At 38.6% G+C, this 24,479-nt stretch overlaps 1 protein-coding gene across 4 annotated transcripts in view; it reads right to left on the reverse strand.

The window, feature by feature from the left end:
* LOC140190583 (dyslexia-associated protein KIAA0319-like protein) overlaps positions 1 to 24,479 on the reverse strand; it is a 95,313-nt gene that overhangs the window by 15,306 nt on the left and 55,528 nt on the right. For all 4 annotated transcript variants that reach the window (XM_072247272.1, XM_072247269.1, XM_072247271.1 and 1 more), the window contains 11 exons: positions 23,301 to 23,393; positions 20,910 to 21,042; positions 16,560 to 16,788; positions 15,643 to 15,766; positions 14,984 to 15,116; positions 13,602 to 13,750; positions 10,450 to 10,601; positions 9,953 to 10,091; positions 5,124 to 5,283; positions 3,472 to 3,614; positions 892 to 1,014 (listed from right to left, as the gene is read on the reverse strand). In XM_072247272.1, coding sequence (XP_072103373.1) covers positions 892 to 1,014; positions 3,472 to 3,614; positions 5,124 to 5,283; positions 9,953 to 10,091; positions 10,450 to 10,601; positions 13,602 to 13,750; positions 14,984 to 15,116; positions 15,643 to 15,766; positions 16,560 to 16,788; positions 20,910 to 21,042; positions 23,301 to 23,393 — 1,578 coding nt within the window. The remainder of the gene's footprint in view (positions 1 to 891; positions 1,015 to 3,471; positions 3,615 to 5,123; positions 5,284 to 9,952; positions 10,092 to 10,449; positions 10,602 to 13,601; positions 13,751 to 14,983; positions 15,117 to 15,642; positions 15,767 to 16,559; positions 16,789 to 20,909; positions 21,043 to 23,300; positions 23,394 to 24,479) is intronic.

Consider the following 24,479-nt stretch of genomic DNA (forward strand, 5'->3'; position numbering starts at 1 on the left):
TGTTTGCATAAGAGCATCAGATTCAACGTTGGCCTCACACCACTTTCCCATTCCCCATAGTTATAACATCTATCAATGGCCACTTGAATAATCTCCACAGCTCACTGTGATTTACAATTAAAGATCTCAAAAGTTACAATAACCAGAGAGGAAATTAAGAACACATCACAAGAGATTCTGCAGATGCTGGAAATCCAGGGTAACACACACAAAATGCTGGAGGAACTCAGTAGGTTAACGGGAGTAAACCATCTGGTTCTCTGAGCTGCTCCACCATTCATCAAGATTACAGCTGATGCTCAATGTCAGTATGTTTCAACATCAGCATTACATTGCTCTATTTCCTCCACATTCAGAACTCTCACAATCTGTTTCAAATTAACATAGTGACTACGTGTCTGCAGTTTTCCAAGCTGAAAAGTTCCAAAGGCTCATTATCAAAGTGAAGAAACTTTTCCACATCACAGTCCTAAAACAACCTATTATTCTCAAGCAACACACATCAAATCAGTCCTGACAAAGGGTCTCGGCCTGAAACATCGACTGTACCTCTTCCTAGAGCTGCTGCCTGGCCTGCTGCGTTCACCAGCAAATTTGATGTGTGTTGCTTGAATTTCCAGCATCTGCAGAATTCCTCGTGTTTACTATTATTCTCAAACTGTGCCTCTTAGATCTAGGCTCGTCAGACGGGGGAGACATCCTTTCTGCAATCTAGCCCATCAAGGAGAATAACAAATGGGAAAAAAGTAAATTCTGACTAGCCATTTAAATACTTTAAGTATACAGTACTGTACAAAAGTCTTAGGCACATATATATAGCTAGGGTGCTCTAGACCTTTGCACAGTACTGTAGATAAAGACTGATAATACTTCAATCATTCTATAACTTACCACAGTTGCTTTCTCCATCTCCGAGATGAGCTCGAATGAAGTTCTCCATCCAGAATGGGTCACAGATGCAGCGCTTATTGAAAGAATCACACCGACCATGGTCTGAGCAATTCAACTGACAAACTTTAATCAGGAGACAGCAAATAGAAGTGAAGGAGGGGAACAGAGCAGGTTAGTAACGGCTAGCTGTAAAAACATGCTTTTAGACTTTAAAGGAGTTATTTTGGCTTCAGTTGCAAATAAATAGAGAACCCATGGAGTATTCTTCTCTAAACATGTGAATTTGTATACATTTCCTGTTGGCTCTTTATTCCAAAGTAAATCTATCTATACTCCTATTTCTAAGTTAGTTTTTTTATGTTAAGATTTTTTTCCAATAAAAATATAAGTTAGTTGAGGTAAACCAATTCAATACTTGTGTGAGAATTATGCGCACAAGATCTTGCAAGCACACTAAGCTGCATTTCTTAATGGCAAGCAGAAATGTGGCTGAACAGGTAATCTAATCATGCATGCAAATAGCATTCTGAGAAGCAGTCAAACTTGATGGGCTGCATGGTGAGTCAATGCATGGCAACCAAGAGTTTAGTATGGGGAAAAATAGAGGGGAGAATAAAATCTTTGTGCCATAAGAAAACATTCCTTGATGAAATACTGTAAAGAGTTGTAGAAATCTCTCGCAAGGCTAAGCAAAGCAATATGGGCATCAATGAAAGCAACTTCACAGCTTAAAAAAGTACTTAAGATGTTTTCAATTTCCCTACAAGATATTGCCCTGAGAACTAAACATCCCTGAAAATTCTGTAATCTGAAAGTTATCTTTACAGCAGCTATGTTGCACATTGTATCATGTAATTCATAACCAAATGTAAACAACAAGGTTTATATCATGTAATTTACGAACTACAACATAAACTAGTTCTTTAGTTATTGGTAGATGTAGACATCTAGAATAAATATGCAAATTATAGTGTTACGATGGGGCAGGATACAATATTACATTTGAAACCTATTTACAAACGTTAACAAAGCTCAACAAAATGATTTTAATTTTGTAAGTCAATTAAGTCATACAATTCTTTTAAGTAAATGATTTTGTTTGGCTTTGAAAACAAATAGACTTCGTGCCAGCGTTGTTTATCAGTTCAGCAGTCCAAATAGATTAACTTCATTCTATTCATTTGCAACACAAGGACCATACTTATATAAACATGCTAAAGCCATAGCATTAAGCACTTGCCAAGTTACGAACTAGAACTACCATATAACAATCACAGATAATGAACATGCAGGCTTGTGAAATGCAGAGCAGGTTAGCAAAATGTACCCATTTGGTTTTATTTTCTTTTTGAAAGAAAGAACCTGGTGCAAGTAATCTTGATAACAAGGACAAATCCAGAAATGGTGCAATTCTAGAACTGACACTAATGCATCAATATTAATAACATTTAGAAATCAACTAACCCTCATTTTAAATAACCATATTACACTTTCCTGTATATTTATGGACTATTAAGTGGCTATTAGGTGGCGGTTTGAGTTAAGATGGGTACAAGCCATCTTTGGGTAATTACCATTTCGCTCTTACAACTGTCCTTGAGTTGGAAAATACACAAAACGAACTCCATATGCTAACCATACTTCACAATATTATAATAAACAGCATCAAAAGCACACAAGAATGATAATAACAATTACTAAAAGTAGAGTAAGAGATTAAACCAGTTTCTGCTGTTCATGGGAACACACATATGAACATAAACTTGACTTTTGATTGTCATAACATTATGAAAGCTTATGGAAAGTGTCCATCAATCTGGTGTTTGTAACCCATGAACAGAATGTAGTAGCTAGATAGGAATCATTGGATATGCAATGTTATCAGTTATGTTAATGTCTTCAAATTGAACAAGACAGATTACTTTCCAGTCTGTAATTTCAAAAAGGATTCTACGAGACTTTAGCAAGCAGGGAGTTTTAATTTTTCTTAACATATACAACAGGGTTTGACTCAAAGGTCAAAGATTTTTTTTAGGTTAAAAAAAAGGATAAAGTTCACATTATTTAAAAGGATAAATGAAAGTAATCTCTTTGCACACATCTTCATTAAGGCAAAACTGCATTGGAATGGACAAATGTGAAAAAAACATATATACATGTTTTTGTTGAACTATTTACCCCTGCAGATTCTTCTAACATGGGATAGTGAGATGAACTCTGGGCAGAAAACAGGACTCTAACCTTTAACCTCCTCAATAAAGATTTGGAGTTATTGTATAACAAGCCCTCAAAAACTCAAGAGTTCAAAAAGAAAAATGTGAGCTTGATTAACTTGTTTGAAGTTATTCCAGGTACCAACAGAATCAATGCTATTTATTCATAAAATTGTTTTTAAGGTTCTGTGATCAGAATTGATCTCCGATCAAAAGTAACTTGAAACTTTTCGTGGTAATAAGATCATCATATTAATAAGACCAGTTACTCATTACAATAATGCCTCCCTTTTTAAAAGGGAGTCCAAAACTAAGTAACTTCACGTGCATATACCTATAATCAAAAATATCTAATAATATCACTCACTGACTGTAGATACTTGGAGAGCACGAAAAATTAGAAAGTCTGATTTTTGTTTCCGAAACTTATTCTTCAGTATGCGAGCAACATCCTTTCCCTTCAATACCTGATGTGCCTGTGTATTTCTTACACAGAAAATAATCTGCGTGCTGTGAAAATAATTGAAAAGAATCACAAAACATTGTGTGACTGAAGTGACAATTCTACACTGTCCATGTTTTACATAAATCCTTCTTTATCACCATTTTTTGTAAAAAAAAAAAAATGAGACAGTCTTTAGACAAGAAACGACTGTGAAGGGTCATATGGACCGCTATATTTGGTCATCAAGTAAAAGAAACTAAGGAACAATAGATAATTTATTATGCAAAGTCAAATATTTAACTACACAGTGCCAATAACTGGCATCAATTACTACAGAGAAATTACTAACTTTGTTCATTATTTTTAAACTGAAAAAAATGAATTAGACCATAAGATATAGGAGAAGTGGGCCATTCAGCCCATCAAGTCTGCTCCGCCATTCAATCATGGGCTGATCCAATTCTTCCAGTCATCTCCACTCCCCTGCCTTCTCCCCATACCCTTTGATGCCCTGGCTTATCAAGAAGCTATCTATCTCTGCCTTAAATACACCCAATGACTCTGCCTCCACAGTTGCTCGTGGCAACAAATTCCACAGAATTACCACCCTCTCACTAAAGTAATTTTTCTGCATCTCAGTTCTAAAAGGACGTCCTTCAATCCTGAAGTCGTGCCCTCTTGTCCTAGAATCCCCTATCATTGGAAATAACTTTGACATATCTAATCTGTTCAGGCCTTTTAACATTCGGAATGTTTCTATGAGATCTCCCCTCATTCTACTGAACTCCAGGGAATACAACCCAAGAGTTGCCGGATGTTCCTCATACGGTAACCCTTTCATTCCTGGAATCATTCTTGCGAATCTTCTCTGAACTCTCTCCAATGTCAGTATATTCTTTCTAAAATAAGGAGCCCAAAACTGCACACAATACTCGTGTGATCTCACGAGTGCCTTATAGAGCCTCAACATCACATCCCTGCTCTTATATTCTATATTTCTAGAAATTAATGCCAACATTGCATTCGCCTTCTTCACAACCAACTCGTCCTGGAGGTTAACCTTTAGGGTATCTTGCACAAGGACTCCCAAGTCCCTTTGCATCTCTGCATTTTGAATTCTCTCCCCATCTAAATAATAGTCTGCCCATTTATTTCTTCCCCCAAAGTGCGTGACCATACACTTTCCAACATTGTATTTCATTTGCCACTTCTTTGCCCATTCCCCTAAACTATCCAAGTCTCTCTGCAGGCGCTCTGTTTCCTCAACACTACCCGCTCCTCCACCTATCTTTGCATCATTGGCAAACTTAGCCACAAATTCATTCATAACATAGTCCAAATTACGTACAACTAGAACTGAGATATAGGGTTAGCAACAAAATGGGGGAGCTTACATTTAATTAAGAGATCACCTAAGAATGCTTTTTAATGTAAGGTTATATGAGATAAGAATATCCCATTCATAAAGAAAAGATCATTATTCATGGTACCTTTCATGGCCCTTCAAAGGATGCATGAAAACTCTTACTTTGTAAGTAGAATCATTGTTGGGATGTAAACACAAAACTCCTTACCTCTGTTCAGTGTAGGGCTGAATTTTTTGTACAGTAATATCCGAATCAAGGACACCCAGTAGGACAGCTATTTGTCGGATTAGCATGCCCTTTTGCCTCTCAGTTAACTGGCTGACACTGATGTCCAAGATTATTTCTACAAGGTCATTCTTTCTGGGATCTAAAACGAAAAAGTAAAATTTTATTTTTACTATTTGAAAGAGCACATTTTAAAGTCCAAGATTTGTATTTGGACTCATCGTGCTTTACCCAAATTCAGCAAGCAATTTTCCATGTAGCACAACAGTAGAGTTAATGAGCACAGCTGCAGAAATTAAGAGCAAAATACAGTTGCAAGAAGTAGTTTGTGAACCCGTTGCAGTTAGTTGCTTTTCTGCATTAATTACTCATGAAATGAGGTGCCTAGGGCTGGGTGGACTGGTTTTCCTCAGAGGCATTATGGACTCAACACACTAAATGGCTTTCTTCAATGTTGCAACCACGAACAAGATTGCAGGATTGAACTCAGAACTCAGCTGTCTTGATGAAGGGTCTCAGTCTGAAACTTTGACTCTACTCTTTTCCATAGATGCTACCTGGCCCTACTGAGTTCCCCCAGCATTTTGTGTATGTTGCTATCATTTGACGATTCTGATTTCCTAGACTTTACCAATGCCCCAGATTTTGCTGTTAGGCATCAGCTTTATAGGACAAACATCTATCTAGCCTAATGACACCAACTCCCAGCTCGAGGCTACAGCCCTCTAAGTTAAATAATACTTGAAGAGATCTTTAGCTCTACAAGTGCAACCCTCCAAGTACTTCCTAAGATTAAGGGGGTTCAAGCTCTTCCAACGTTTCAGACAGTAAATTCCAGACTTAAACCATCCTTCAGGGAAGAAAACTTTGTCATTTCACTCCAATCTCCCAAACAACTGCATTAAATCTCTGTTCTTCTGATCTCTGAAATCTGCAGATTTCCTCATGTTTCCATTAAATCTCTGCTCCTCTGCTAACACTGGACAGCAAAGATTTTGCTTCCTAAATACTTCTGGGTGTCCCTTATGGATTTTGGGCTGCTGGTCATGAAAATTGCCATGGAATTTCCTTATCATGCACCAAATTAAAAAAAACACCTAATTTGTTATTTCTATTAACAATTCAAGTCTATTAAAATGTTGCCCACAATATAAGCTGAAATCATGAAGTGCAACTTGTCACAAAAGATTCATTATCTGCATTCCCATTTTGATTTCTTCCCTGCAAATCTTGGAGCTGTCAGTGACGAGCATGGTGAAAAGTTTCAGCAGGTCATTGTGACCATGTAGAAACAGTATCAGGGCAACTGGAATCCACCAGTGCTGGCTGATTATTGTTGGACACTGAATACAAAAAACAAAATCATCAAAACATTTTTAGCTTAGTTGAACTATTGCAAAGCATCAGCTCCCTTATGCAATTAAACACATCAAAGTCAATAAAAGTTCATTTGTTGTTTCCCAAATTCCTAAGTCTGAAATTCTATTTGTGTTCAGCTTCCAGCGGTCTATCATAAACAAATGAAATTTCTGAGGAAGCAACACTTACAAAATGAAATGTGTTGCCCAGTGTAATCATTATAAAGAATTCTCAAGGAACAAAAGAGGGAAAAAAAAGTTCATTTTGTATGTTGAGATAGTGCCAGTGGTGGACAAGAGGTCCAAAAATGCCACTTGAAAAGCAACAAGGAATGTTTCTGGTACACATGCCAATATTCCTCCCTCAACTAAACACAGCAAACAAAAGATGAACTGGTTATTTTCTCACAATTTGCTGATGTATAATGCTTGTTGCACTCATTACATAACAGCTATTGCATTCCTCAAATAATTGCGATATATTGAATGATGTTCCATAAGTATTATCAGTAATTGATCCAAAACTTGCTGGTCACCCATGTAAAGTACCAGCAAGTGTGAAACCTGAGTGCTTTAAATAATGAACTTTCGAAATCTGAGACTGCTGGCAAATAGTCAGTGAACTCTTGTTGCCATATAGAAGCTGGAGAACCTGCCTGTGGATTCTCTGCCAGATCTAAACTGGTGCAGGATCTCAAGAGTAACAAAGATTTTACGTCTACGAGAAAGGAAGTTATGATAAAGTAGTGCTTGTACTCATGGTTTTTAATTATTCTTAAATTCCCCAGTAAATTTGTTAAGAAAGAATATGAGGAAAAAATACTAATAGCATTTGAATATTTCTGATAATTGAAATATTCTAATGATTTGGAAAAGAACAAAAGCTTTTGACAAAATGCAAAGCTGGATGTGTAGTTTTTTTGCCTGTTAAAGGTATCTTCAAGTTTTGGCAAATGGCATGTTTTTGTTCACCCACATGACTACATTATATTGCACATCATACTGGGGCAACAGAAGTCCATGCCAATCTGATGCATTAGGCTTTCATCAAATTCTTCTGCAAGGTTACGTATAGGACAATTGCATAACCCAACTCTGAGCTGTACTAAATAAAATAAAATCTGAACCAACAGCAAAAACAATTGATAATTATATTAAGCACTTTTCCAGTTAGAGTTAACCTATTCTATTGAGAAGTTCAATAATATAACTTAGCAACTATTTTTTTATGATGAAATCTAATTATGAAGAAAGACCAATCTTTTTGAAATGAAAAGGTTTAATTTAACGTCCCAAACAGATCTCCCCCTGAGATCACTACTATTACAGAAGGCAGTTTTCAGCCAATTCAATTCACTCCAAGAAAGTGCTGAGAACACATTATACAGCGAAAGGCAAGGGACTGACTTTATGCCAAAGAGCTGACTACAGAACTTATCGTACTCCTAGACCAGCACTTTTAGAACACAGCCATCCAACCAATGGTGACAAATGCCCAACTATGTCCTGCATAAGGAACCAAACACAATCCTGCTAATAACCAGTCACCCAATTGTCACCAAGTGATGGAAGGGAAAGATTCTGCAATAATATGCACATTGATGTCCAATTTGGGTTTCAGAAAGAGGATTTCCTCGCAGCCCAACACCATTGCTGCAAGACAGTATACTACTAGTGACTACAATAATAAAGACTAGGCATCCTGTAGAGAGCAATTTGTGACCTAACATGCCAACATCAATCAACTTTCTACAAGACGCAACAATCAAATGTGTGATAAGACATTTCACTGGTCTGAACGAATGCTAATCCAACAACTTAGAGCAGATGATCCAGGAGAAAGCAGCCCACTTCAGTGGCTCACCATCTATCACTTTAAACATTTCTTTCCTCCACCCGCTGCAGTAAATGCCATCTGCAGTGCTTATTTATTTGTTGAGGTGCAGCGCGGAATTCGAGCCAGTCGAGCCACTCTGCCCAACGTCACCTCCTAAAACAGAAACCTTATTCTCTCCATGCTTTGCAGTGCACTGGGCAGCAACTTCTTTCCCATTTTGTCTTCTTTTATATACAGGGATGGAAAGCATGCAAGGAGCTGGCCGGATTTGAACCTGGGACCATTCCGCCTCGAAGTCCAGGTGCTGATGCCACTACACCACTGGCCAGCTACACTGGAGACATGGATGTGACATTGGAGACATGGATGTGGGGGTAGAAGGGTGGGTTGGCAAGTTTGCAGACGACACAAAGGTTGGTGGTGTTGTGGATAGTGTAGAGGATTGTCAAAGATTGCAGAGAGACAGTGATAGGATGCAGAAGTGGGCTGAGAAGTGGCAGATGGAGTTCAACCCGGAGAAGGAGAAGTGTAAGGTGGTACACTTTGGAAGGACAAACTCCATGGCAGAGTACAAAGTAAATGGCAGGATACTTGGTAGTGTGGAGGAGCAGAGGGATCTGGAGGTACATGTCCACAGATCCCTGAAAGTTGCCTCACCGGTGGATAGGGTAGTTAAGAAAGCTTATGGGGTGTTAGCTTTCATAAGTCGAGGGATAGAGTTTAAGAGTCATGATGTAATGATGCAGCTCTGTAAAACTCTGGTTAGGCCCCACTTGGAGTACTGTGTCCAGTTCTGGTCGTCTCACTATAGGAAGGATGTGAAAACATTGGAAAGAGTACAGAGGAGATTTACCAGGATGCTGCCTGGTTTAGAGTGTATGCATTATGATCAGAGATTAAGGGAGCTAGGCTTTACTCTTTGGAGAGAAAGAGGATGAGAGGAGACATGATAGAGGTGTACAAGATAATAAGAGGAATGGATAGAGTGGATAGCCAGCGCCTCTTCCCCAGGGCATCACTGCTCAATACAAGAGGACATGGCTTTAAGGTAAGGGGTGGGAAGTTCAAGGGGGATATTAGAGGAAGGTGTTTTACTCAGAGAGTGGTTGGTGCATGGAATGCACTGCCTGAGTCAGTGGTGGAGGCAGATATACTAGTGAAGTTTAAGAGACTACTAGACAGGTATATGGAGGAATTAAGGTGGGGGGTTATATGGGAGGCAGGATTTGAGGGTCAGCACAACATTGTGGGCCGAAGGGCCTGTACTGTGCTGTATTATTCTATTCTATGCATTGGAGTACTTGAAGATTGCCCATTCCATTACTACTTGAAAAAAATAATCACCACTTTTTCTATTATCAATGTATTTAAATCCTGGAATTCTTTACCAAACTGCATTGTGAGGTGATCTGTATCAGTAGAATGGCACACCACCCCATTTGCATGGACAATTAGGGAGATGTGGTTAACACTGGTCTTGCAACAGTGCCACATCCCAAAAGGTTAATCCAAAATATGGTTAATAATTTATTTGGCCTGTTATCACATATTTAAGTGAATAAAACCAATTTTCATATGAGTCAAACTTGGAGTATTGAAGACTAGCTTTTACTTGCCTGGTCTAACTTCCAATGTTGCTCTGTCCATGTGACTTTCTCCTTTTGCATCAGTTACTTTTAAACGGAATGTATAAAGTCCTTCAACCAAATTGGAAAGGAAAAGCACAGCCTGGTGGTCAGAGTTGTTTAGAACGTCCTGTTGAAGAGTAGTGGATAGTAAATAAGAAAATCTGCGTGGGAAAATGTAATTTAAATGCAACTTCTAGACTAGTAGTGATGTGAAACATATCAGTGATCAAACAAAGTTTTTATTCATCCATGAAGATACAGGAAACATTTTGCAGAATACGATACAGAAAGCTTGTCAGGCTACTCATCTGCTCAAATACTTGCTTTCATCTCATCATTGGTTCTTAGAACAATACTCAGAATTATAAATTTTCAGACAAACCTTATTCAATTTGATTATAATAAATGTAACATATTGCATTAAATAATGACTAGAGCAAAAGATGCTGCAAAACTTTCTCAGCGAACTTTGCCAGGAAACTTACTCCAGCTGCAGGACTGCTCTCATCCCGCATCCACAGGTAGCTGACAATCCCCTTGTCATCTGATGATTTTGACCCATCAAGCATTGCTGTGTTATTAGGAAGGGTAATCACAACATTCTTTGCTATCTTAGCAACTGGAGCCTTATTGATTTCTGTAAAAAAAAAATAATTATCCCCATTTTAGAAAATACTATAATATAAAAATCTATGAGGTCGAATATAAAACCACAATCAAGGCTACACTCAGAAAAAGTACTTCATAATAAATGATATGATGGTGTTAGATTAGGTTGTAGAATTGTTTAATTTTTTTGTTTTTTTTATATATAGTTCAATTACCCTATGCTTGCATGTATTTTTTATATAATCAGCTAATGATAATATAGTATTCTCCTGCGCCTCATTGGCACATCGGGCGGCAACCCTGCCATTTCTTAAGCGTCTATCTGTTTAACAAGGTCAAGTTGCTAACTAGACGCTCAACCCAGCACGGACGAAAAGCATGCAAGGAGACATATGGATTTGAAACCCGGACTGCTCACCTCGAAGTCCACTATGGTGGCCACTGCACCACCAGCCGGCTGACATACTCAGCTATATATGTGTAATTGTTCCGTGAACTTTCCTGTAATTGTAGTATAGCTGCTTCTGTATTTTTCTAAAGCTTCCTGGCTTTCCGGCGGCAGCTGTCACTCCATGTTAATCTGGCTACTTTATGGGTTAATTGTTATCGCTAGCATGTTGTTATCTTTTAGTTCAGGGGTTCCCAACTTGGGGTCCACGGACCCACCAGTTAATGGTAGGGGGGGTTCATGACATATTAAAAAAAGTTGGGAAACTTTGATTTAGTTGGAGCTAGTTTTTTTGTGTGTGAGATTACCACAACTTTGTTCTCTACTCTTCCTTCTGTTTATTCCTTGTTCTTGTAATAATAAAATAATAACAATAAAACTTAATAAAATAGCTGTAAACAACAAACTCTATAGCTCATTCCCAACTTCCAAATCTCTGGATCACGAAAACACCAGGATCCAAAAATGATTTAATTATACATTCCAAAGGGCCAATTATTAATGCAAGCTATCTGTAAATAATTCCACCTTTCTAGGGTTATGTAAAGCTTCGAGTGATCAAAATGTAACAAAGAGGGCTGGCCTTTTTGATCACATATTACATCTTATAAGAACCAGTAAAGCTCTTTAGCCATATTTTAAATTCACCTGGAATTAACATCCAGTCATGTGAATTAAAACAGAAGTACTAATTATTTAGCAATTCAACCAGTATCTATGTAGAGCAGGGGGGACTTAACCTGGGGTCCTCAAGGGTCTGTGGATAGATTCCAGGGGATCTATAAACTTGGATGGGAAAAAAATTTACATCTTTATTTTCACTAACTTCTAAATGAAGTTTAGCATTTCCTTCAATTATGAATGAGGCAACAAACCACAGTAGTATTAGCAGTACCTGTAACTTTGTCACCAATAGAAATCACAGATATTTTCATATTACACGACAGTTGTTACAAATATCTCAAAATATCAATTACGGTACTTGACTATATTTACTGTGTTAATAAGCCCAAATATTACTTCATCACAATTTTATTTTTTTATTATTTTAATAACTGTAATTCAATATAATTAGTTTCTTCTGTCATCCTATGAATTTTATTTTATAAATTTAAATAAATTATTCTGAGAAGGGGTCCATGGCATTAAAAAGGTTAAGAATCACTGATGTAGAGAGAAGTTTTATTTCAAATCATTATTTCAATTAATGTGAATTAACTGCATTCCTGTAGTTATGGCTTTTCAGTTTGCTTGATCATAAGATTTTACCTTGCTTATATGTTTTTGGCTTTCTTGTTGGTGTTAATGAGATTAAGTAGATATTTGAATTGGCTATTGTTAAAAGGTTATCTGAATACCGGCCCGGACAGCCTGAAAAGACAGAGTGTCAGTCAGGATGAAAACAGATTTCGCTCGTTCTCTGTGATGGTCATCTCCATGGCGTTGAGGCTATGAAGACTGCCCCGGCTGCTGTGCTCTGTGCCCACTAATATGATGAACTGATAAGCCAGGCTTTGGGCCTATTCTGGGTTGCTCCGGGGTTCAGATCGGAGAGCTCAAAGATGGCTCAGGATGCTGTCACTTGCTTCAATTGTTTGCACAATCTTTAAACTTCTTTTCCTTTTCTTGCTCATCGAGTGATTCTTTTTTACCCCCCTCTATTTGGATTCTTTCAGGTTTCTTGATTTGTGGCTACTTGTGAGCAAATCTCAAGGTTGTATAATTCACACATTCTTTAATAATAAATGTATTTGAATTCAACCTAATAGACTTGATTTTAATGGCCTGATTAACTTTTCTCATACCTCTTCAGATGCATGTATGGAATTTTAAGAAAAAAAACCTGTCAGTACTACAAATTTTTGCTGGCACTTAATTATTCTTGTTGGTACTGAATTTAAATTTACAATTTGAAATTGAAAACATCATGCAAGACCAGAAAAAAATCATGCACACTGACAATGAGAAGTTTTCTGGAAGACTTGCACTGAGCATTAATTGAGCAAGTCTATTCCTGGCTGTAAAATTCGATGATGGATTCAGTGTTTGCATCGAACCTGACAAAATATTGGGATTTGTACAATGGATCAAAAAGACTGTTGTTTTAAAATGCCAGAACAGTGTGAGAATATTTTACACTTCAATTTCTAATTCCCTTATTTTTCTTAATCACAGTGCTAACATTTTGCTTGCAATATTTTACCAATTAGTAGGTTAGAGATCCTATAAAGTAATCTATCTATACCAGAATAATTCACAATGAATTCAAAATCTCCATCGCAGGAATAATATGCATGGAAAAGTGAAAATCTGATCTTCAAATATGCCTTCCTACAACATGTTGACATCTTCACAAGTTCTGCAGAAATTAGAATCATTATAAATTGAAGTGTCAAATTCTTCACTTTCTACAATTTCCTCATGAGTAAAATTCAAGAACAGGGTAGCCGTTAATGAGGGACCCATGGAGAAAACCAACAACATGATAGCTTGCAACCATCATTATTACTGAATTGTTACTTTCCTTGACATTTGAATGCAAACTATTGCTGTCATCTTCAGATCAGAAGACATACATACCTTCCCTCACAATAATGCGAACAGAATCACGACTCTCCAGGTTTTTTTCATCTTTCACTGTCAGTGTAATCTCGTATGTTCCAACCTGGAGACCTGTTACTGTAGCAACAGCACTGTCTGCATTCTCGATTTTCACACCATCTGGGCCACTGAAATATCAAACCATCAAACCTTACTTTAGGTTTGGGTTACCAGGCGAGCACAAATTATTTGTTGGGTCAGAGGTATGCTGGCTGAAAGCACAGCTCCCTAAACATTTACCTCAATCCTAGATTTGAAGGCCTGCATCCCAAAACAAAAATAGGCCTTTCAATAAAGCTTGTCCATCCTCGATGGGGATACAACATAAATAGTGTTTCAATTCAAACAAGTATACCTTCTCATTGCAGAGGAAGTTTTGCAGTCAGAATTTTGTCCAACATTATTAGACGCTAAAAAGACCACTTTACCTACTTTTCCCCCCAAGAGTCAGCTAAAAAGAATCCTCTGAAAGCAACTTAATCAGAAAGCTTTAAAATACTAAATTTCCCACACAAATTCCATTCACCTTGCTGCCCCCTTCCCAATTTATAAATAACTCACCATCATCATCATCACGTGTCGTGTTGTATGACTTGGGCGATCCTGGTCTACATGACATGATTACTCTTGGCAAAATTTTCTAAAGAAATGGTTTGCCATCGCCTTCTTCTGGACAGTGCCTCTACAAGACGGGTGACCCCAGCCATTATCAATTCAGAGATGGTCTGCCTGGCGTCAGAGTTCACATAACCAGGACTTGTGATAGGCACCAGCACCTCCAGTGACTTCACGTGATCCTGATTTTTTTTTATTGGGGGGGTGTGGGGAGGTTGCTAAGCAGGTGCTGCAACTTGCCCATGGGTGACCTGCAGGCTAGTGGAGGGAAGGAGCACCTTACACCTCCTTTGGTAGAGACTCATCTCCACCTCACCACCCAAACAACTATTCAATCTCCATACACCTTCCAGCACCATAATCCATGGCCTTGCGGGTTCTTTAAGGCAACACCCTAGAACTGTTCAAAAGTAATGATGCTTTTGCTTCTCATAGCCTTCTATCAGCCAGCTCCTGCCTCTTACTACTCCTTTGGTGAAAATCTTTTCCCTCATTTCCCTTCTAATCCTTCAACCAATTACTTAAAATTTAATTAAACCATCAAGGACTGCAGCACAATTACATACCAAATTCTTAACTGGACAATAAAGATAAACAACCTTTAGCAATGCAGCTTACCTACAAAGAAGCTGTTAAGAACCCGATCATAATTTTTAATATTACAGGCAACTTAATATTTTGTTTGACTGTAGTTATTTTTATTGGACTAGTCTCTGACAAAAACCGGTTTACATGGGTGTTTTTACCTTGTTTTTTCCCAAAGATAGGATATAATTTTCTGGTCATCCGTGCTTTTGCTGCCATCTAAAGTCGTGCTGTCCACGGGGAGTGTCAACTCTTTATCAGGTCCCGAGTCTGCTACTGGGGCTTTATTATTTTCTGCAAATATTGTCAACATGTGAAAATTAAGTTTTAGGGGCAGTTTCAGAAGCCTGTATGTTAAAAATCCCGTGCTTTAGGTGAATATTAAACCAAGGTGAAGGACATAAACAACCAAAGTTTCACTGGTCATTTGACTCTCATGTTTCGAGAATCTTGCAGATCACAAGCAGACTGTGCCCTTTAGCCTGAAAATAATATTTCAGAAACTCTGGTGAAGTTCTATAGGAGAATCCCCTGTACAATGGATGCAATGGATTGCAGAAGCTTTGATGAACTCCAACCACACCATTGACTTCAGAGGACGATGGAAACAGGGTCATCGATGGCTTATGCTTCACTGGGATCTAAGGGCCCAAGTAAGTATAACAGAGTAAAAATGTCACCTAGCTAGTTTCAAACATACAACACATTACCCATGAGTAGTAGCACTGATTACGTTCCTCAGGCATGATGAACAAAATGAGGGCACAGAGCAAAAATACTTAACACTTGTACTTGCCTCCAGGCCTCTCAAAACACATACCTGGTTGTACTATAACCATCACCTCAGCAGTAGCCTGGTGACCTACTGAATCTGTGACCGTTAGTTGAAAGATATAGTCTCCTTCCTGCATCGCTGATAGTTGGAGCAAAGGCGTTCGTACACCCTGAGCAAGAGGAACATACAAGTATTTATTTTCTTAAATAATTAGTCAGTGTGTATAAAACAGTCATAGCACATCAACAAGATCAACGTTTTCTGTAACCAGTGAACAAGCCAATGCTCTTGGAAGTTACCCAACATCATTCAGTTAGAAAAATAAATCATTAAATTAGCTGAATTTAAGTTATGATAAAAATAATTTTCTGTCACTTATAGTAATTTGTTAATGTACTGCAGAAGAAGGGTCTCATCTGAAAACGTCAACCTTTACTCTTTTCCAGAGATGCTGCCTGACCTGCTGAGTTCCTCCAGCGTTTTGTGTGTGTGGCTTTGGATTTCCAGCATCTACAGAATTTCTTGTGTATGAAATTTCATAACTTGCGTTAGTGATTCTGAACATATTGCTAAAAAGCAATATCAAATTGTATGGGTCCAATCACAAACGGGGGGTGGGGGGGGGGAGAGAGAAAAAAATCTGTAAATGCTGGAGATCCAAGCAACACACACAACATGCTGGAGGAACTCAGCAGGCCAGGCAGCATCCATGGGAAAAAAGAGTACAGTCGATGTTTCGGGCTGAGACCCTTCGGCAGGACTGGAGGAAAATAGACGAGGAGTCAGAGTTAGAAGGTGGGGGGAGGGGAGGTATGGGATTTATTTTACCTTTTTAAATCAACCAGAATCATGTAGGTGTGTTTGCTTTATGTTTTACTTTGTCCTTCATGCATGGAATCACTATTATTTGTTGCATAACCAGCATTCTCCCTCAAAGAATAATATTCTTGAAATTTTCCTACCTGCATTTCAACCACTTTGCCCTTGCTTTTTGGACTTAGGGACCACTCATAGCTGACAATTCCATGGTCATCTGTACTTTGATTGCCATAAAGCATGATGGAATTCCTGGGCAGTGTAAGGACCTGGTTTGCACCAGCGTTAGCTACAGGTGGATAATCTACTGCTTTATGCACCATTACATATGCCGTGGTAGAGTTGCTGGCACCATCAGAATCCACAACTGTTAAGCTGAAAAATAACAACAAAAGAAAATAAACTGTGCCAGTCCTCCAAGCATACTTGCTGAATAACATTACAAATGCACAATCCAACAAAACACTGCAAAATGCTATAATTATTTATCTTAAAAGGCATAAAGATCCAGATAAAAGGCTTACTAATATTGAATTTAAATTATTTACAGGGTGCAAAAGTGGTGAGGGGTTTCAGCAAGATGTTGCCTGGGATGCAGTTCTCAGAGACTGCATTGGCTAGACTTGTTTTCCCTGGTGCATTGAAGGCCAAGGGAGGACCTTACTGAGCAATATAAAATAATGTTAGACATAAATTGGGTAGAAAGAGAGAAACTGTGCAATTTGGTAGGGACACTTACAACCAGCGTGCATGTTTAATGCAAGTATTTTGAGATTTAGGATGAGATTTAGGAAAGCTATTTTTTTCCCCAGCAGAAGATGGTTGATATGTAGTCAACTTTTTCCACCCGGGGGTGGTCCATGTACGGAGTGAACTGTCAGAGGAAGAGGCACTTGAAAAGGAACACTTTAGAACAGTGTTTGCCGACCTTTGTTATACCATGGACCAATGCGATTAAGCTAGGGGTCCATGGACTCCTGGTTGGGAACCCCTGCTTTAGAGAGACATGGACCAAATATGGACAAATGGAACCAGCTTGGATGTGAATCTTGGTTGGCATTGATTGGTTAGGTTGAACACTACTGAGTGACACTGAGTTACTGCCTGAGAGGGTAGTGGAGGCAGCTACATTCACAACACTGTAGTATTTAGATGTGCATTTGAAACACTGTGGCGGAGAAGGCTGTGGGATGAGCACTGAAAACTGGGATTAACATCGATGGGAATTATTAGTTGGTTTGGACATGATTGACTGAGGGTTCCATTTCTTTACTGTACGAATAGCTGAAACTATACCGCTGAAGTACTACAATGTTAATAGACCATTAAGCTCTTAATAGTCTGGGACCGGAGTACATCACAGAATCATTCTCTTGAGCTCTCAGGTCCTCTTCCGCTAGTCTCTTAAGTTTAAACAATCTCCCCCAAAAGATAATTGGCAGGTCAACTTTTTTGAACTACGCTCCTAAACTATTCAATTCAATTACCTAAAACTACAAGAGATGCAGACCCAGCTGATACCTTTAAACGCCAACTCAAAACTTATTTAACCTTGTTTTTAACCAACATCCTTTTGTCTTTTATTTTCATTTTTTTTAAATCACTAATCTTTTATTGCAACACCAACAGATTAAATTCAATACAACCAGTTTATTTTCATTTAATTATTTTATTTTCATGTTTGTACTTTTATTCCCATTGTAAATCACTTTGAATTATATCTATATGAAGTTATTATATTATGTTATCCTTCAGAAAACAGAACTAAACAAAATGTCAAGAACGATTTATGCAACAAGCATTTTATAAAAAAGCAAGAATCATTCACCTGAAACATCAGCTCTTTTTGCCTCTTCACAAATGCTGTCTGACCTTTTATTAGTGCATTTAAATTTATAGGTATATGATTCATTCAAGTCCACAGTAATTTAACATAGGTGCCATTTTAAGCTATATAAAGACGTCCAAACAGGCCTTATGATACCACCATGCCCTGTTAACATGGCTCATGGAATTCAATCCTAATCTAGTCCATCCTCAGGGACCCCACCCCAACACCCAGGCCATGCTCTCTTCTCACTGCTGCCATCAGGAAGAAGGTACAGGAGACTCCGGACTCACACCACCAGATTCAGGAACAGTTACAAACCCTCAACTCTTGAACCAAAGGGGATAACTTCACTCATCCATCAAGTACATTGGACGATTTTGATTGTGGGAACAAAAATGATCCCACAATCAATTAACTCACTTTTAAGGACTGTTCTTTTCATGTTCTCAATATTTATTGCTTATGTTTTTATTATTATTTGTTTTTGTATTTGCAATTTGTCTTTTGCACTCTCATTGAACATGCAAATTGGGAGGTCTTTCATTGATTCAGTTATGGTTATTATCCTATAGATTTATTGTGTATGGCCACAAGAAAATGAACCTCAGGGTTGTATATGGTGACATATATATACTTCAATAATAAATTTACTTTGACCCTTGTGCAAGTAAATCAGTAGGCCACGTGTGGCAGACAGATGAAGTCCAAATGCTAGAAACTTTGTAGGTTTATAGACCTATGGGCTAGAGGAAAGTCTAAGAGGTAAAAAAAAATTCACTGTTGCTGGAGTATAGAAAAAATCATCAAAAAGGCCAAAAGAAAATGAGCCACCTCAGCAGAGGTGGAACAGGTCACGAGGGAATAATCCATCAGTTATATAGATCCTGGATCTGATCACATTTGTGTCTAGTGGAAAGAATCCTAGGCAGGAAATATTGGATTGGAGGAAGGATTGGGTAGATCAAACATGTTTTTATGCCATCATGCATTATTCATAACTGGCTTGCATGTATAAGACCAATTTAACTAGCCTGCGGTACTTCAGACTCCATTGTTAAAGCTCTGTGGGGTAGGGCCTTCAGCACTGTAGAGGTGGGATCTACTGTTAAAATATTGATGAACATGTTGATAGCCAGCAAAGACTCAGTCCCAACTGTGCCAGCTGTGCAAACTGTATTAGCTTCCATTTTGCCTCCAAAATGTAAAATCTTACAATTACCAAAGAAATTAATGAAATGGATCCTCATATGGTGCAAGATTGAAGAGGTGATTTCCTAATCAGGTGCCAGCCTCTCACAGCATGATTAGGTCCTGACAATAGAAGAGAAAACTGGTCATTTGCACCTTGGATTCATCTGCAAGTCTGGCATTTATGTCTGAGCACCAGCGGGTTAGTTCATCACCACTGGCATCAGCCAGTGAGACCCAGTTCCTGGAAGTCCAATTAGCTGAACTGGAAAACATGTGCTGTGTGCAACACGTGCAAATCAGCAGAGGGCAGTCTCGAGCTTCTAGTTATGATTATTTTCAGTAATAGGCAGGAATGAATCAAATGGCCTCAATTTGTGCTACGTTTACAGTAATCATTACAATCTACAGCATCCCTCCCTCAACAATCGCCATCTACCTAGTTTCTGTTAACAAAATTCATGTCTTGGCCCAATAATGAACATAATTTGCCTCAAATGTTTGTGGGAATAATCATTCAATTGCCATCTCTCCCAACGATTGGAATGATACCCAATGGATAGTCAGTCTTGGAACATCTATACCAAGAATGAACCCTCTATTTGCATCTCATATTACTCAATAGTGACAAGACTAACAAACGTGTAGGATTTTAGATAATTCAGTACGAGTGAAAGGCATATATTGATGACAAAACATGCAACCTAATTATATTTTCTTGAACAATTATTATAGCTTACTAAACTGCAGCTTTGCATTTTCAATCTCCATCTGGTGAGTTGGCATACTTATGCCATCCGATAGCTATCAAGTAAAAGTGGAAAATGAATTGAAGTACAAACTATTCCCACGTGTGATTTTTAAACTATATCCAAGAGCTAAGTGAAAGAGAGCACCATGCCAGCTTCTGCTCCAAAAAAAAAGAGCAGAATGGATAGAATTGCAGTTTTATTCTCTTTCTGGAATGCGTTTAAAAGGGAAAGAATATAGAAGATATGCCTCGGGAATATACATAGCAATTCACAATGCACCATGCAGTTTCAAATTGCATTGAAGCACTCAAATGTTCAGTAACAGAACAGTACCTCCTGCCAACACACGCAAAATGCTGGAGGAACTCAGCTGGTTAGGCAGCATCTACGGAAAAGAGTAAACAGTCGACGTTTCGGGCCGAGACCTTTCATCGGGACTGCTCTGCTGAAGGGCCTCAGCCTAAAAGGTCGACTGTTTACTCTTTTCCATAGACGCTGCCTGGCCTGTTGAGTTCCTCCGGCATTTTGTGTACGCATGCTGCTTGGATTTCCAGCACCTGCAGATGTTCTCTTGTTTGCGATTGGAGTGCCTCCTGCTAAACTGGATACATCTAGGATGTGCTTCCTGGGATGGTGTTACAACCCAGTGCGCTAGAAATGAAGTAAACTATTTCCTCCCCACCCCACAAAGACGTATACTTAAACTTTTGTACTTGGATAAGTACCTGAAAGTGTAATTTCCTGGAACCAAGTTAGTCAGCTTTAGTATGGGAGTACTTTCTGACACCTTCTCCTCTCGCAATGGACCCTTAAGTTCCTCCCATTGGTAGCTTATGATCTTATCATCATCTGTGCTTTCTGTAAACAGAAAAAGATATGCATTTCTAATTCAGTTGACAAGCGTCTTCGTCCATTCTAATTGATTATTATTAAGCTAATGGTTGCAAAATAGGAATCCAGAAAAGTGAATTATGATCTGGACTACAGGCATTTTAATATTTGCTCTGGTTCTTGTAAAGTAAACATTTGCATACATCAGAATTGTAGTTAAAGCTGATGATAATTGCAAATGATTCATGTTTGAGTTGGACAGAGTCAGAGTTATACAGTACTGAAACAGGCTCTTCAGGCCTATCTACACAAATAACAATTGTGTCCATTAGGCTTGTATCCCTCTACTACTTTCCTGTCCATCTATTGGTCAAAATACCTTTTAAACATTCTAATTGTTTCTACTGGCATCACCTTCCCTAGTTGATGTATCAATATATCCACCATCTGACATGTCAAAAACTTGCCTGGGTACACAGGTTGATAGGGCAGTTAAGGCAGCTTATGGAATGCTTGCTTTTATTAGTTGAGGATTTGAGTTCAGAGGTTATGCTGCAACTTTATAAAACTCTGGTTAGGCCACATCTGGAGTATTGCGTACAGTTCTGGTCACGCCACTACAGGAAGGATGTTGAGGCTTTGGAGAGGGTGAAGAAGATGTTTACCAGTATGTTGCCTGGTTTAGAGGGCATGTGTTATCATGAGAGGCTGGACAAACTTGGGATTTTTTTTTCTGTGGAGCGTCGGAGGCCGAGGGGAGGTTCACAAGATTATGAGGGGCTCAGATAGAGTGGACAGAGAGTATCTGTTTCCCAGGGTTGGAATGTCTAATACCAGAGGGCATGTACTGAAGGTGAGAGGGGTTAGGTTCAAAGAGGATGTGAGGGACAAGTTTTTTTTTACTCAAAGTGGTGGATACCTGGAAAGCGCTACTTGGTATGGCGGCAGAAGCAAATACATTAGAGGTTTTTAAGAGGTTTGGATAGGCACATGGATGTAAGGAAGATGGAGGGATACAGACATTGTGTAAGTAGGAGGGATTAGTCTTTGGGTGTCCTTGATTAGTTGGTTTGGCATAACATTGTGGGCCAAATGGCCTGTTCCTGTGCTGCACCCTTCTATGTTCTCCCAGATCTCCCTATGACCTCTAGTTTCAGACTACTACCCTGCGAATAAGACGCTCATTATCTCCAGCCTCTATAGTCACCCCTCAGCCTTCTACAGATCAGTGAGAACAATCCAAGCTTATCCAATCACTCGTTACCAATCCCACCTATTTTAGACAAGATCCAAGTGAATTTCTTCTGCACTCTTTTTTAATGCTACCATGTCCTTCAGAGTCGTTAGACCACACTTGGAGTACTGTGTCCAGTTCTAATCACCAAACAACAATATGGTGTTGCAACTCATAATCTATGTCTCAACCCATGCTAAATGCTTCTATGCAAATTAATTCTTGCACAACATAGAGATGAGTGAAAATGTCACCTGGCTATTTTCCAAGTACAAAACACATTACCTATGGGTAGCAACACCAATTACATTCCTCAAGCACAATGAACAAAATTAGACTATAGAACAAAATGGTGCCATGGTAGTGTAGCAGTTACGTGGGGCTATTACAGTCCGGGGCGTTCTGGGGTTTGGAGTTCAATTCTGGGGCCATTCTGTAAGGAGTCGCTGTATGTCCTCCCCATGGAATGCACGGGTTTTCTCCGGATGCTCCTGTTTCCTCCCACAGTCCAAAGGCTTACCGGGCAAGTTAATTGGTCATATAAATTGCCCCACAATTAGGTTAAGGTTAATCAGATTCGTTGGGGGTTGTTGGCTCGAAGGGCTGGAAGGGTCTACTCTGTGCTGTATCACTAAATTAAAAACATTCAACAATTGTATGTGTATCCAGGCTTCTTTCAAAATACATTCCTGGCTGTACCTTAACTGGTACTGACACCATTTTCAGGAACTACGAACTCGAATGCCAAGATCTCTCTGTATATCAACACAACCAAGGCCTCTGCTATTTACTATATCTACCCTGAAAGCACTTGACAACCCAAAAAGCATTATTTTACACTTGTCTGGATTAAATGCCGTCTGCCAATATTCCACTCAGTTGGCCCTGCAGTTTATAAATCATACATGGCCTTTTTTTGTACTTCTGTTATTAGGCAAACAGCAAGATTCTAATGAGGAAATAATACAAAAACATACTTGTATGAAGGAGAAACAGCACTCTAACTAGAGACCAATAGCAGATTCGTGTCGCAAAGAATTTGTAAACTTACGGCTCCCATCAATGAAAGTCGATGTTGTTGGCAATGAGATCTCTTGCATCTTTGGAGAGACAATAGCCACTGGCGACTGATTTACACGAGGTGCTGTAAAATAGATCATTCGTAATTAAATTAAAGCAACACTAAAAGGAACAAAGTTGGTAAAAATAAACTTCAACCAAAAAAGTAGGTTACAGAAGAAAAAAGTGCCATTGTTGCATTGCATTAAGTGTCAAGGTCAGATTTGCCAACAATGACATGTAATTTGCCCTTTGAACCCGCAGGTTTAGCCTGGTGCAGGAACAACAACATCGAGACAAGTCTGAGGGAAAAGATAGTTAAAAGGGAAATCAAAATACATTTGATTAGTTACCAGTACAATGTTTTGACTTTTAATTTTTCTTTTAAATAATTCATAACTTTTAGTTAAGTACTTTAATTTTAGGTCTTCTGAATGCCAAAATATTCACTGGTACCATTCAAAGATTGTGGGCCAGAACTTGCCACCAGCACTAAGCTACTTATTCTCACCAAAAAAAAGCATTCGCTTGCACTGCGTAGGGACCCACCCAACCATGAAACACTGCTGAATGTCATTTAGGATTGGGATGACAAGGCTTTGTGCAGCTGCTGAGAGTTGTGAAATAAAGCTGTCACTCATACGCACCAGAACAAAGACTTAACAGGAAGCGCCTATGGAAAAATGAAAAGCCAAGAGAGCCATGTCACCAGAATATTTTAGGCAGTCAGAATTGTCAAGGGTTTGGAATATTTCTTAACGCCACTGACATTCAAGCTTCCAAAGTGAACTAAATACAAATTAAAAAATAATTTAGAAGTGTAATAAAATGGAAATTAAATAGAACAATAAAGCAAGCAATACAAAAATTATAAATTCTATTACACTGACCTTTTCTCTTACAGCTAGCAAGTAAGTGGCTTTACCATTTCTATACCAAATTTAATCTGTTCAAAAACTGGTTAAACAGGACAATGATTAAGACAACACACACAAAATGCTGGAGGAACTCAGCAGGCCAGATAGCATCCATGGAAAAAAGTACAGTTGATGTTTCGGGCCAAAACCCTTCGGCAGGACTTACAATACCAGCTTGTACCCAGGAATTGGACTCTAGCATCAGACAATAACTGGGAATTTTACAGCTGAGCTCTGCAGGTTGAGGGTTTCCA

Source organism: Mobula birostris, chromosome 30, assembly GCF_030028105.1.
Source record: "Mobula birostris isolate sMobBir1 chromosome 30, sMobBir1.hap1, whole genome shotgun sequence".
Classification (NCBI taxonomy): Eukaryota; Metazoa; Chordata; class Chondrichthyes; order Myliobatiformes; family Myliobatidae; genus Mobula; species Mobula birostris.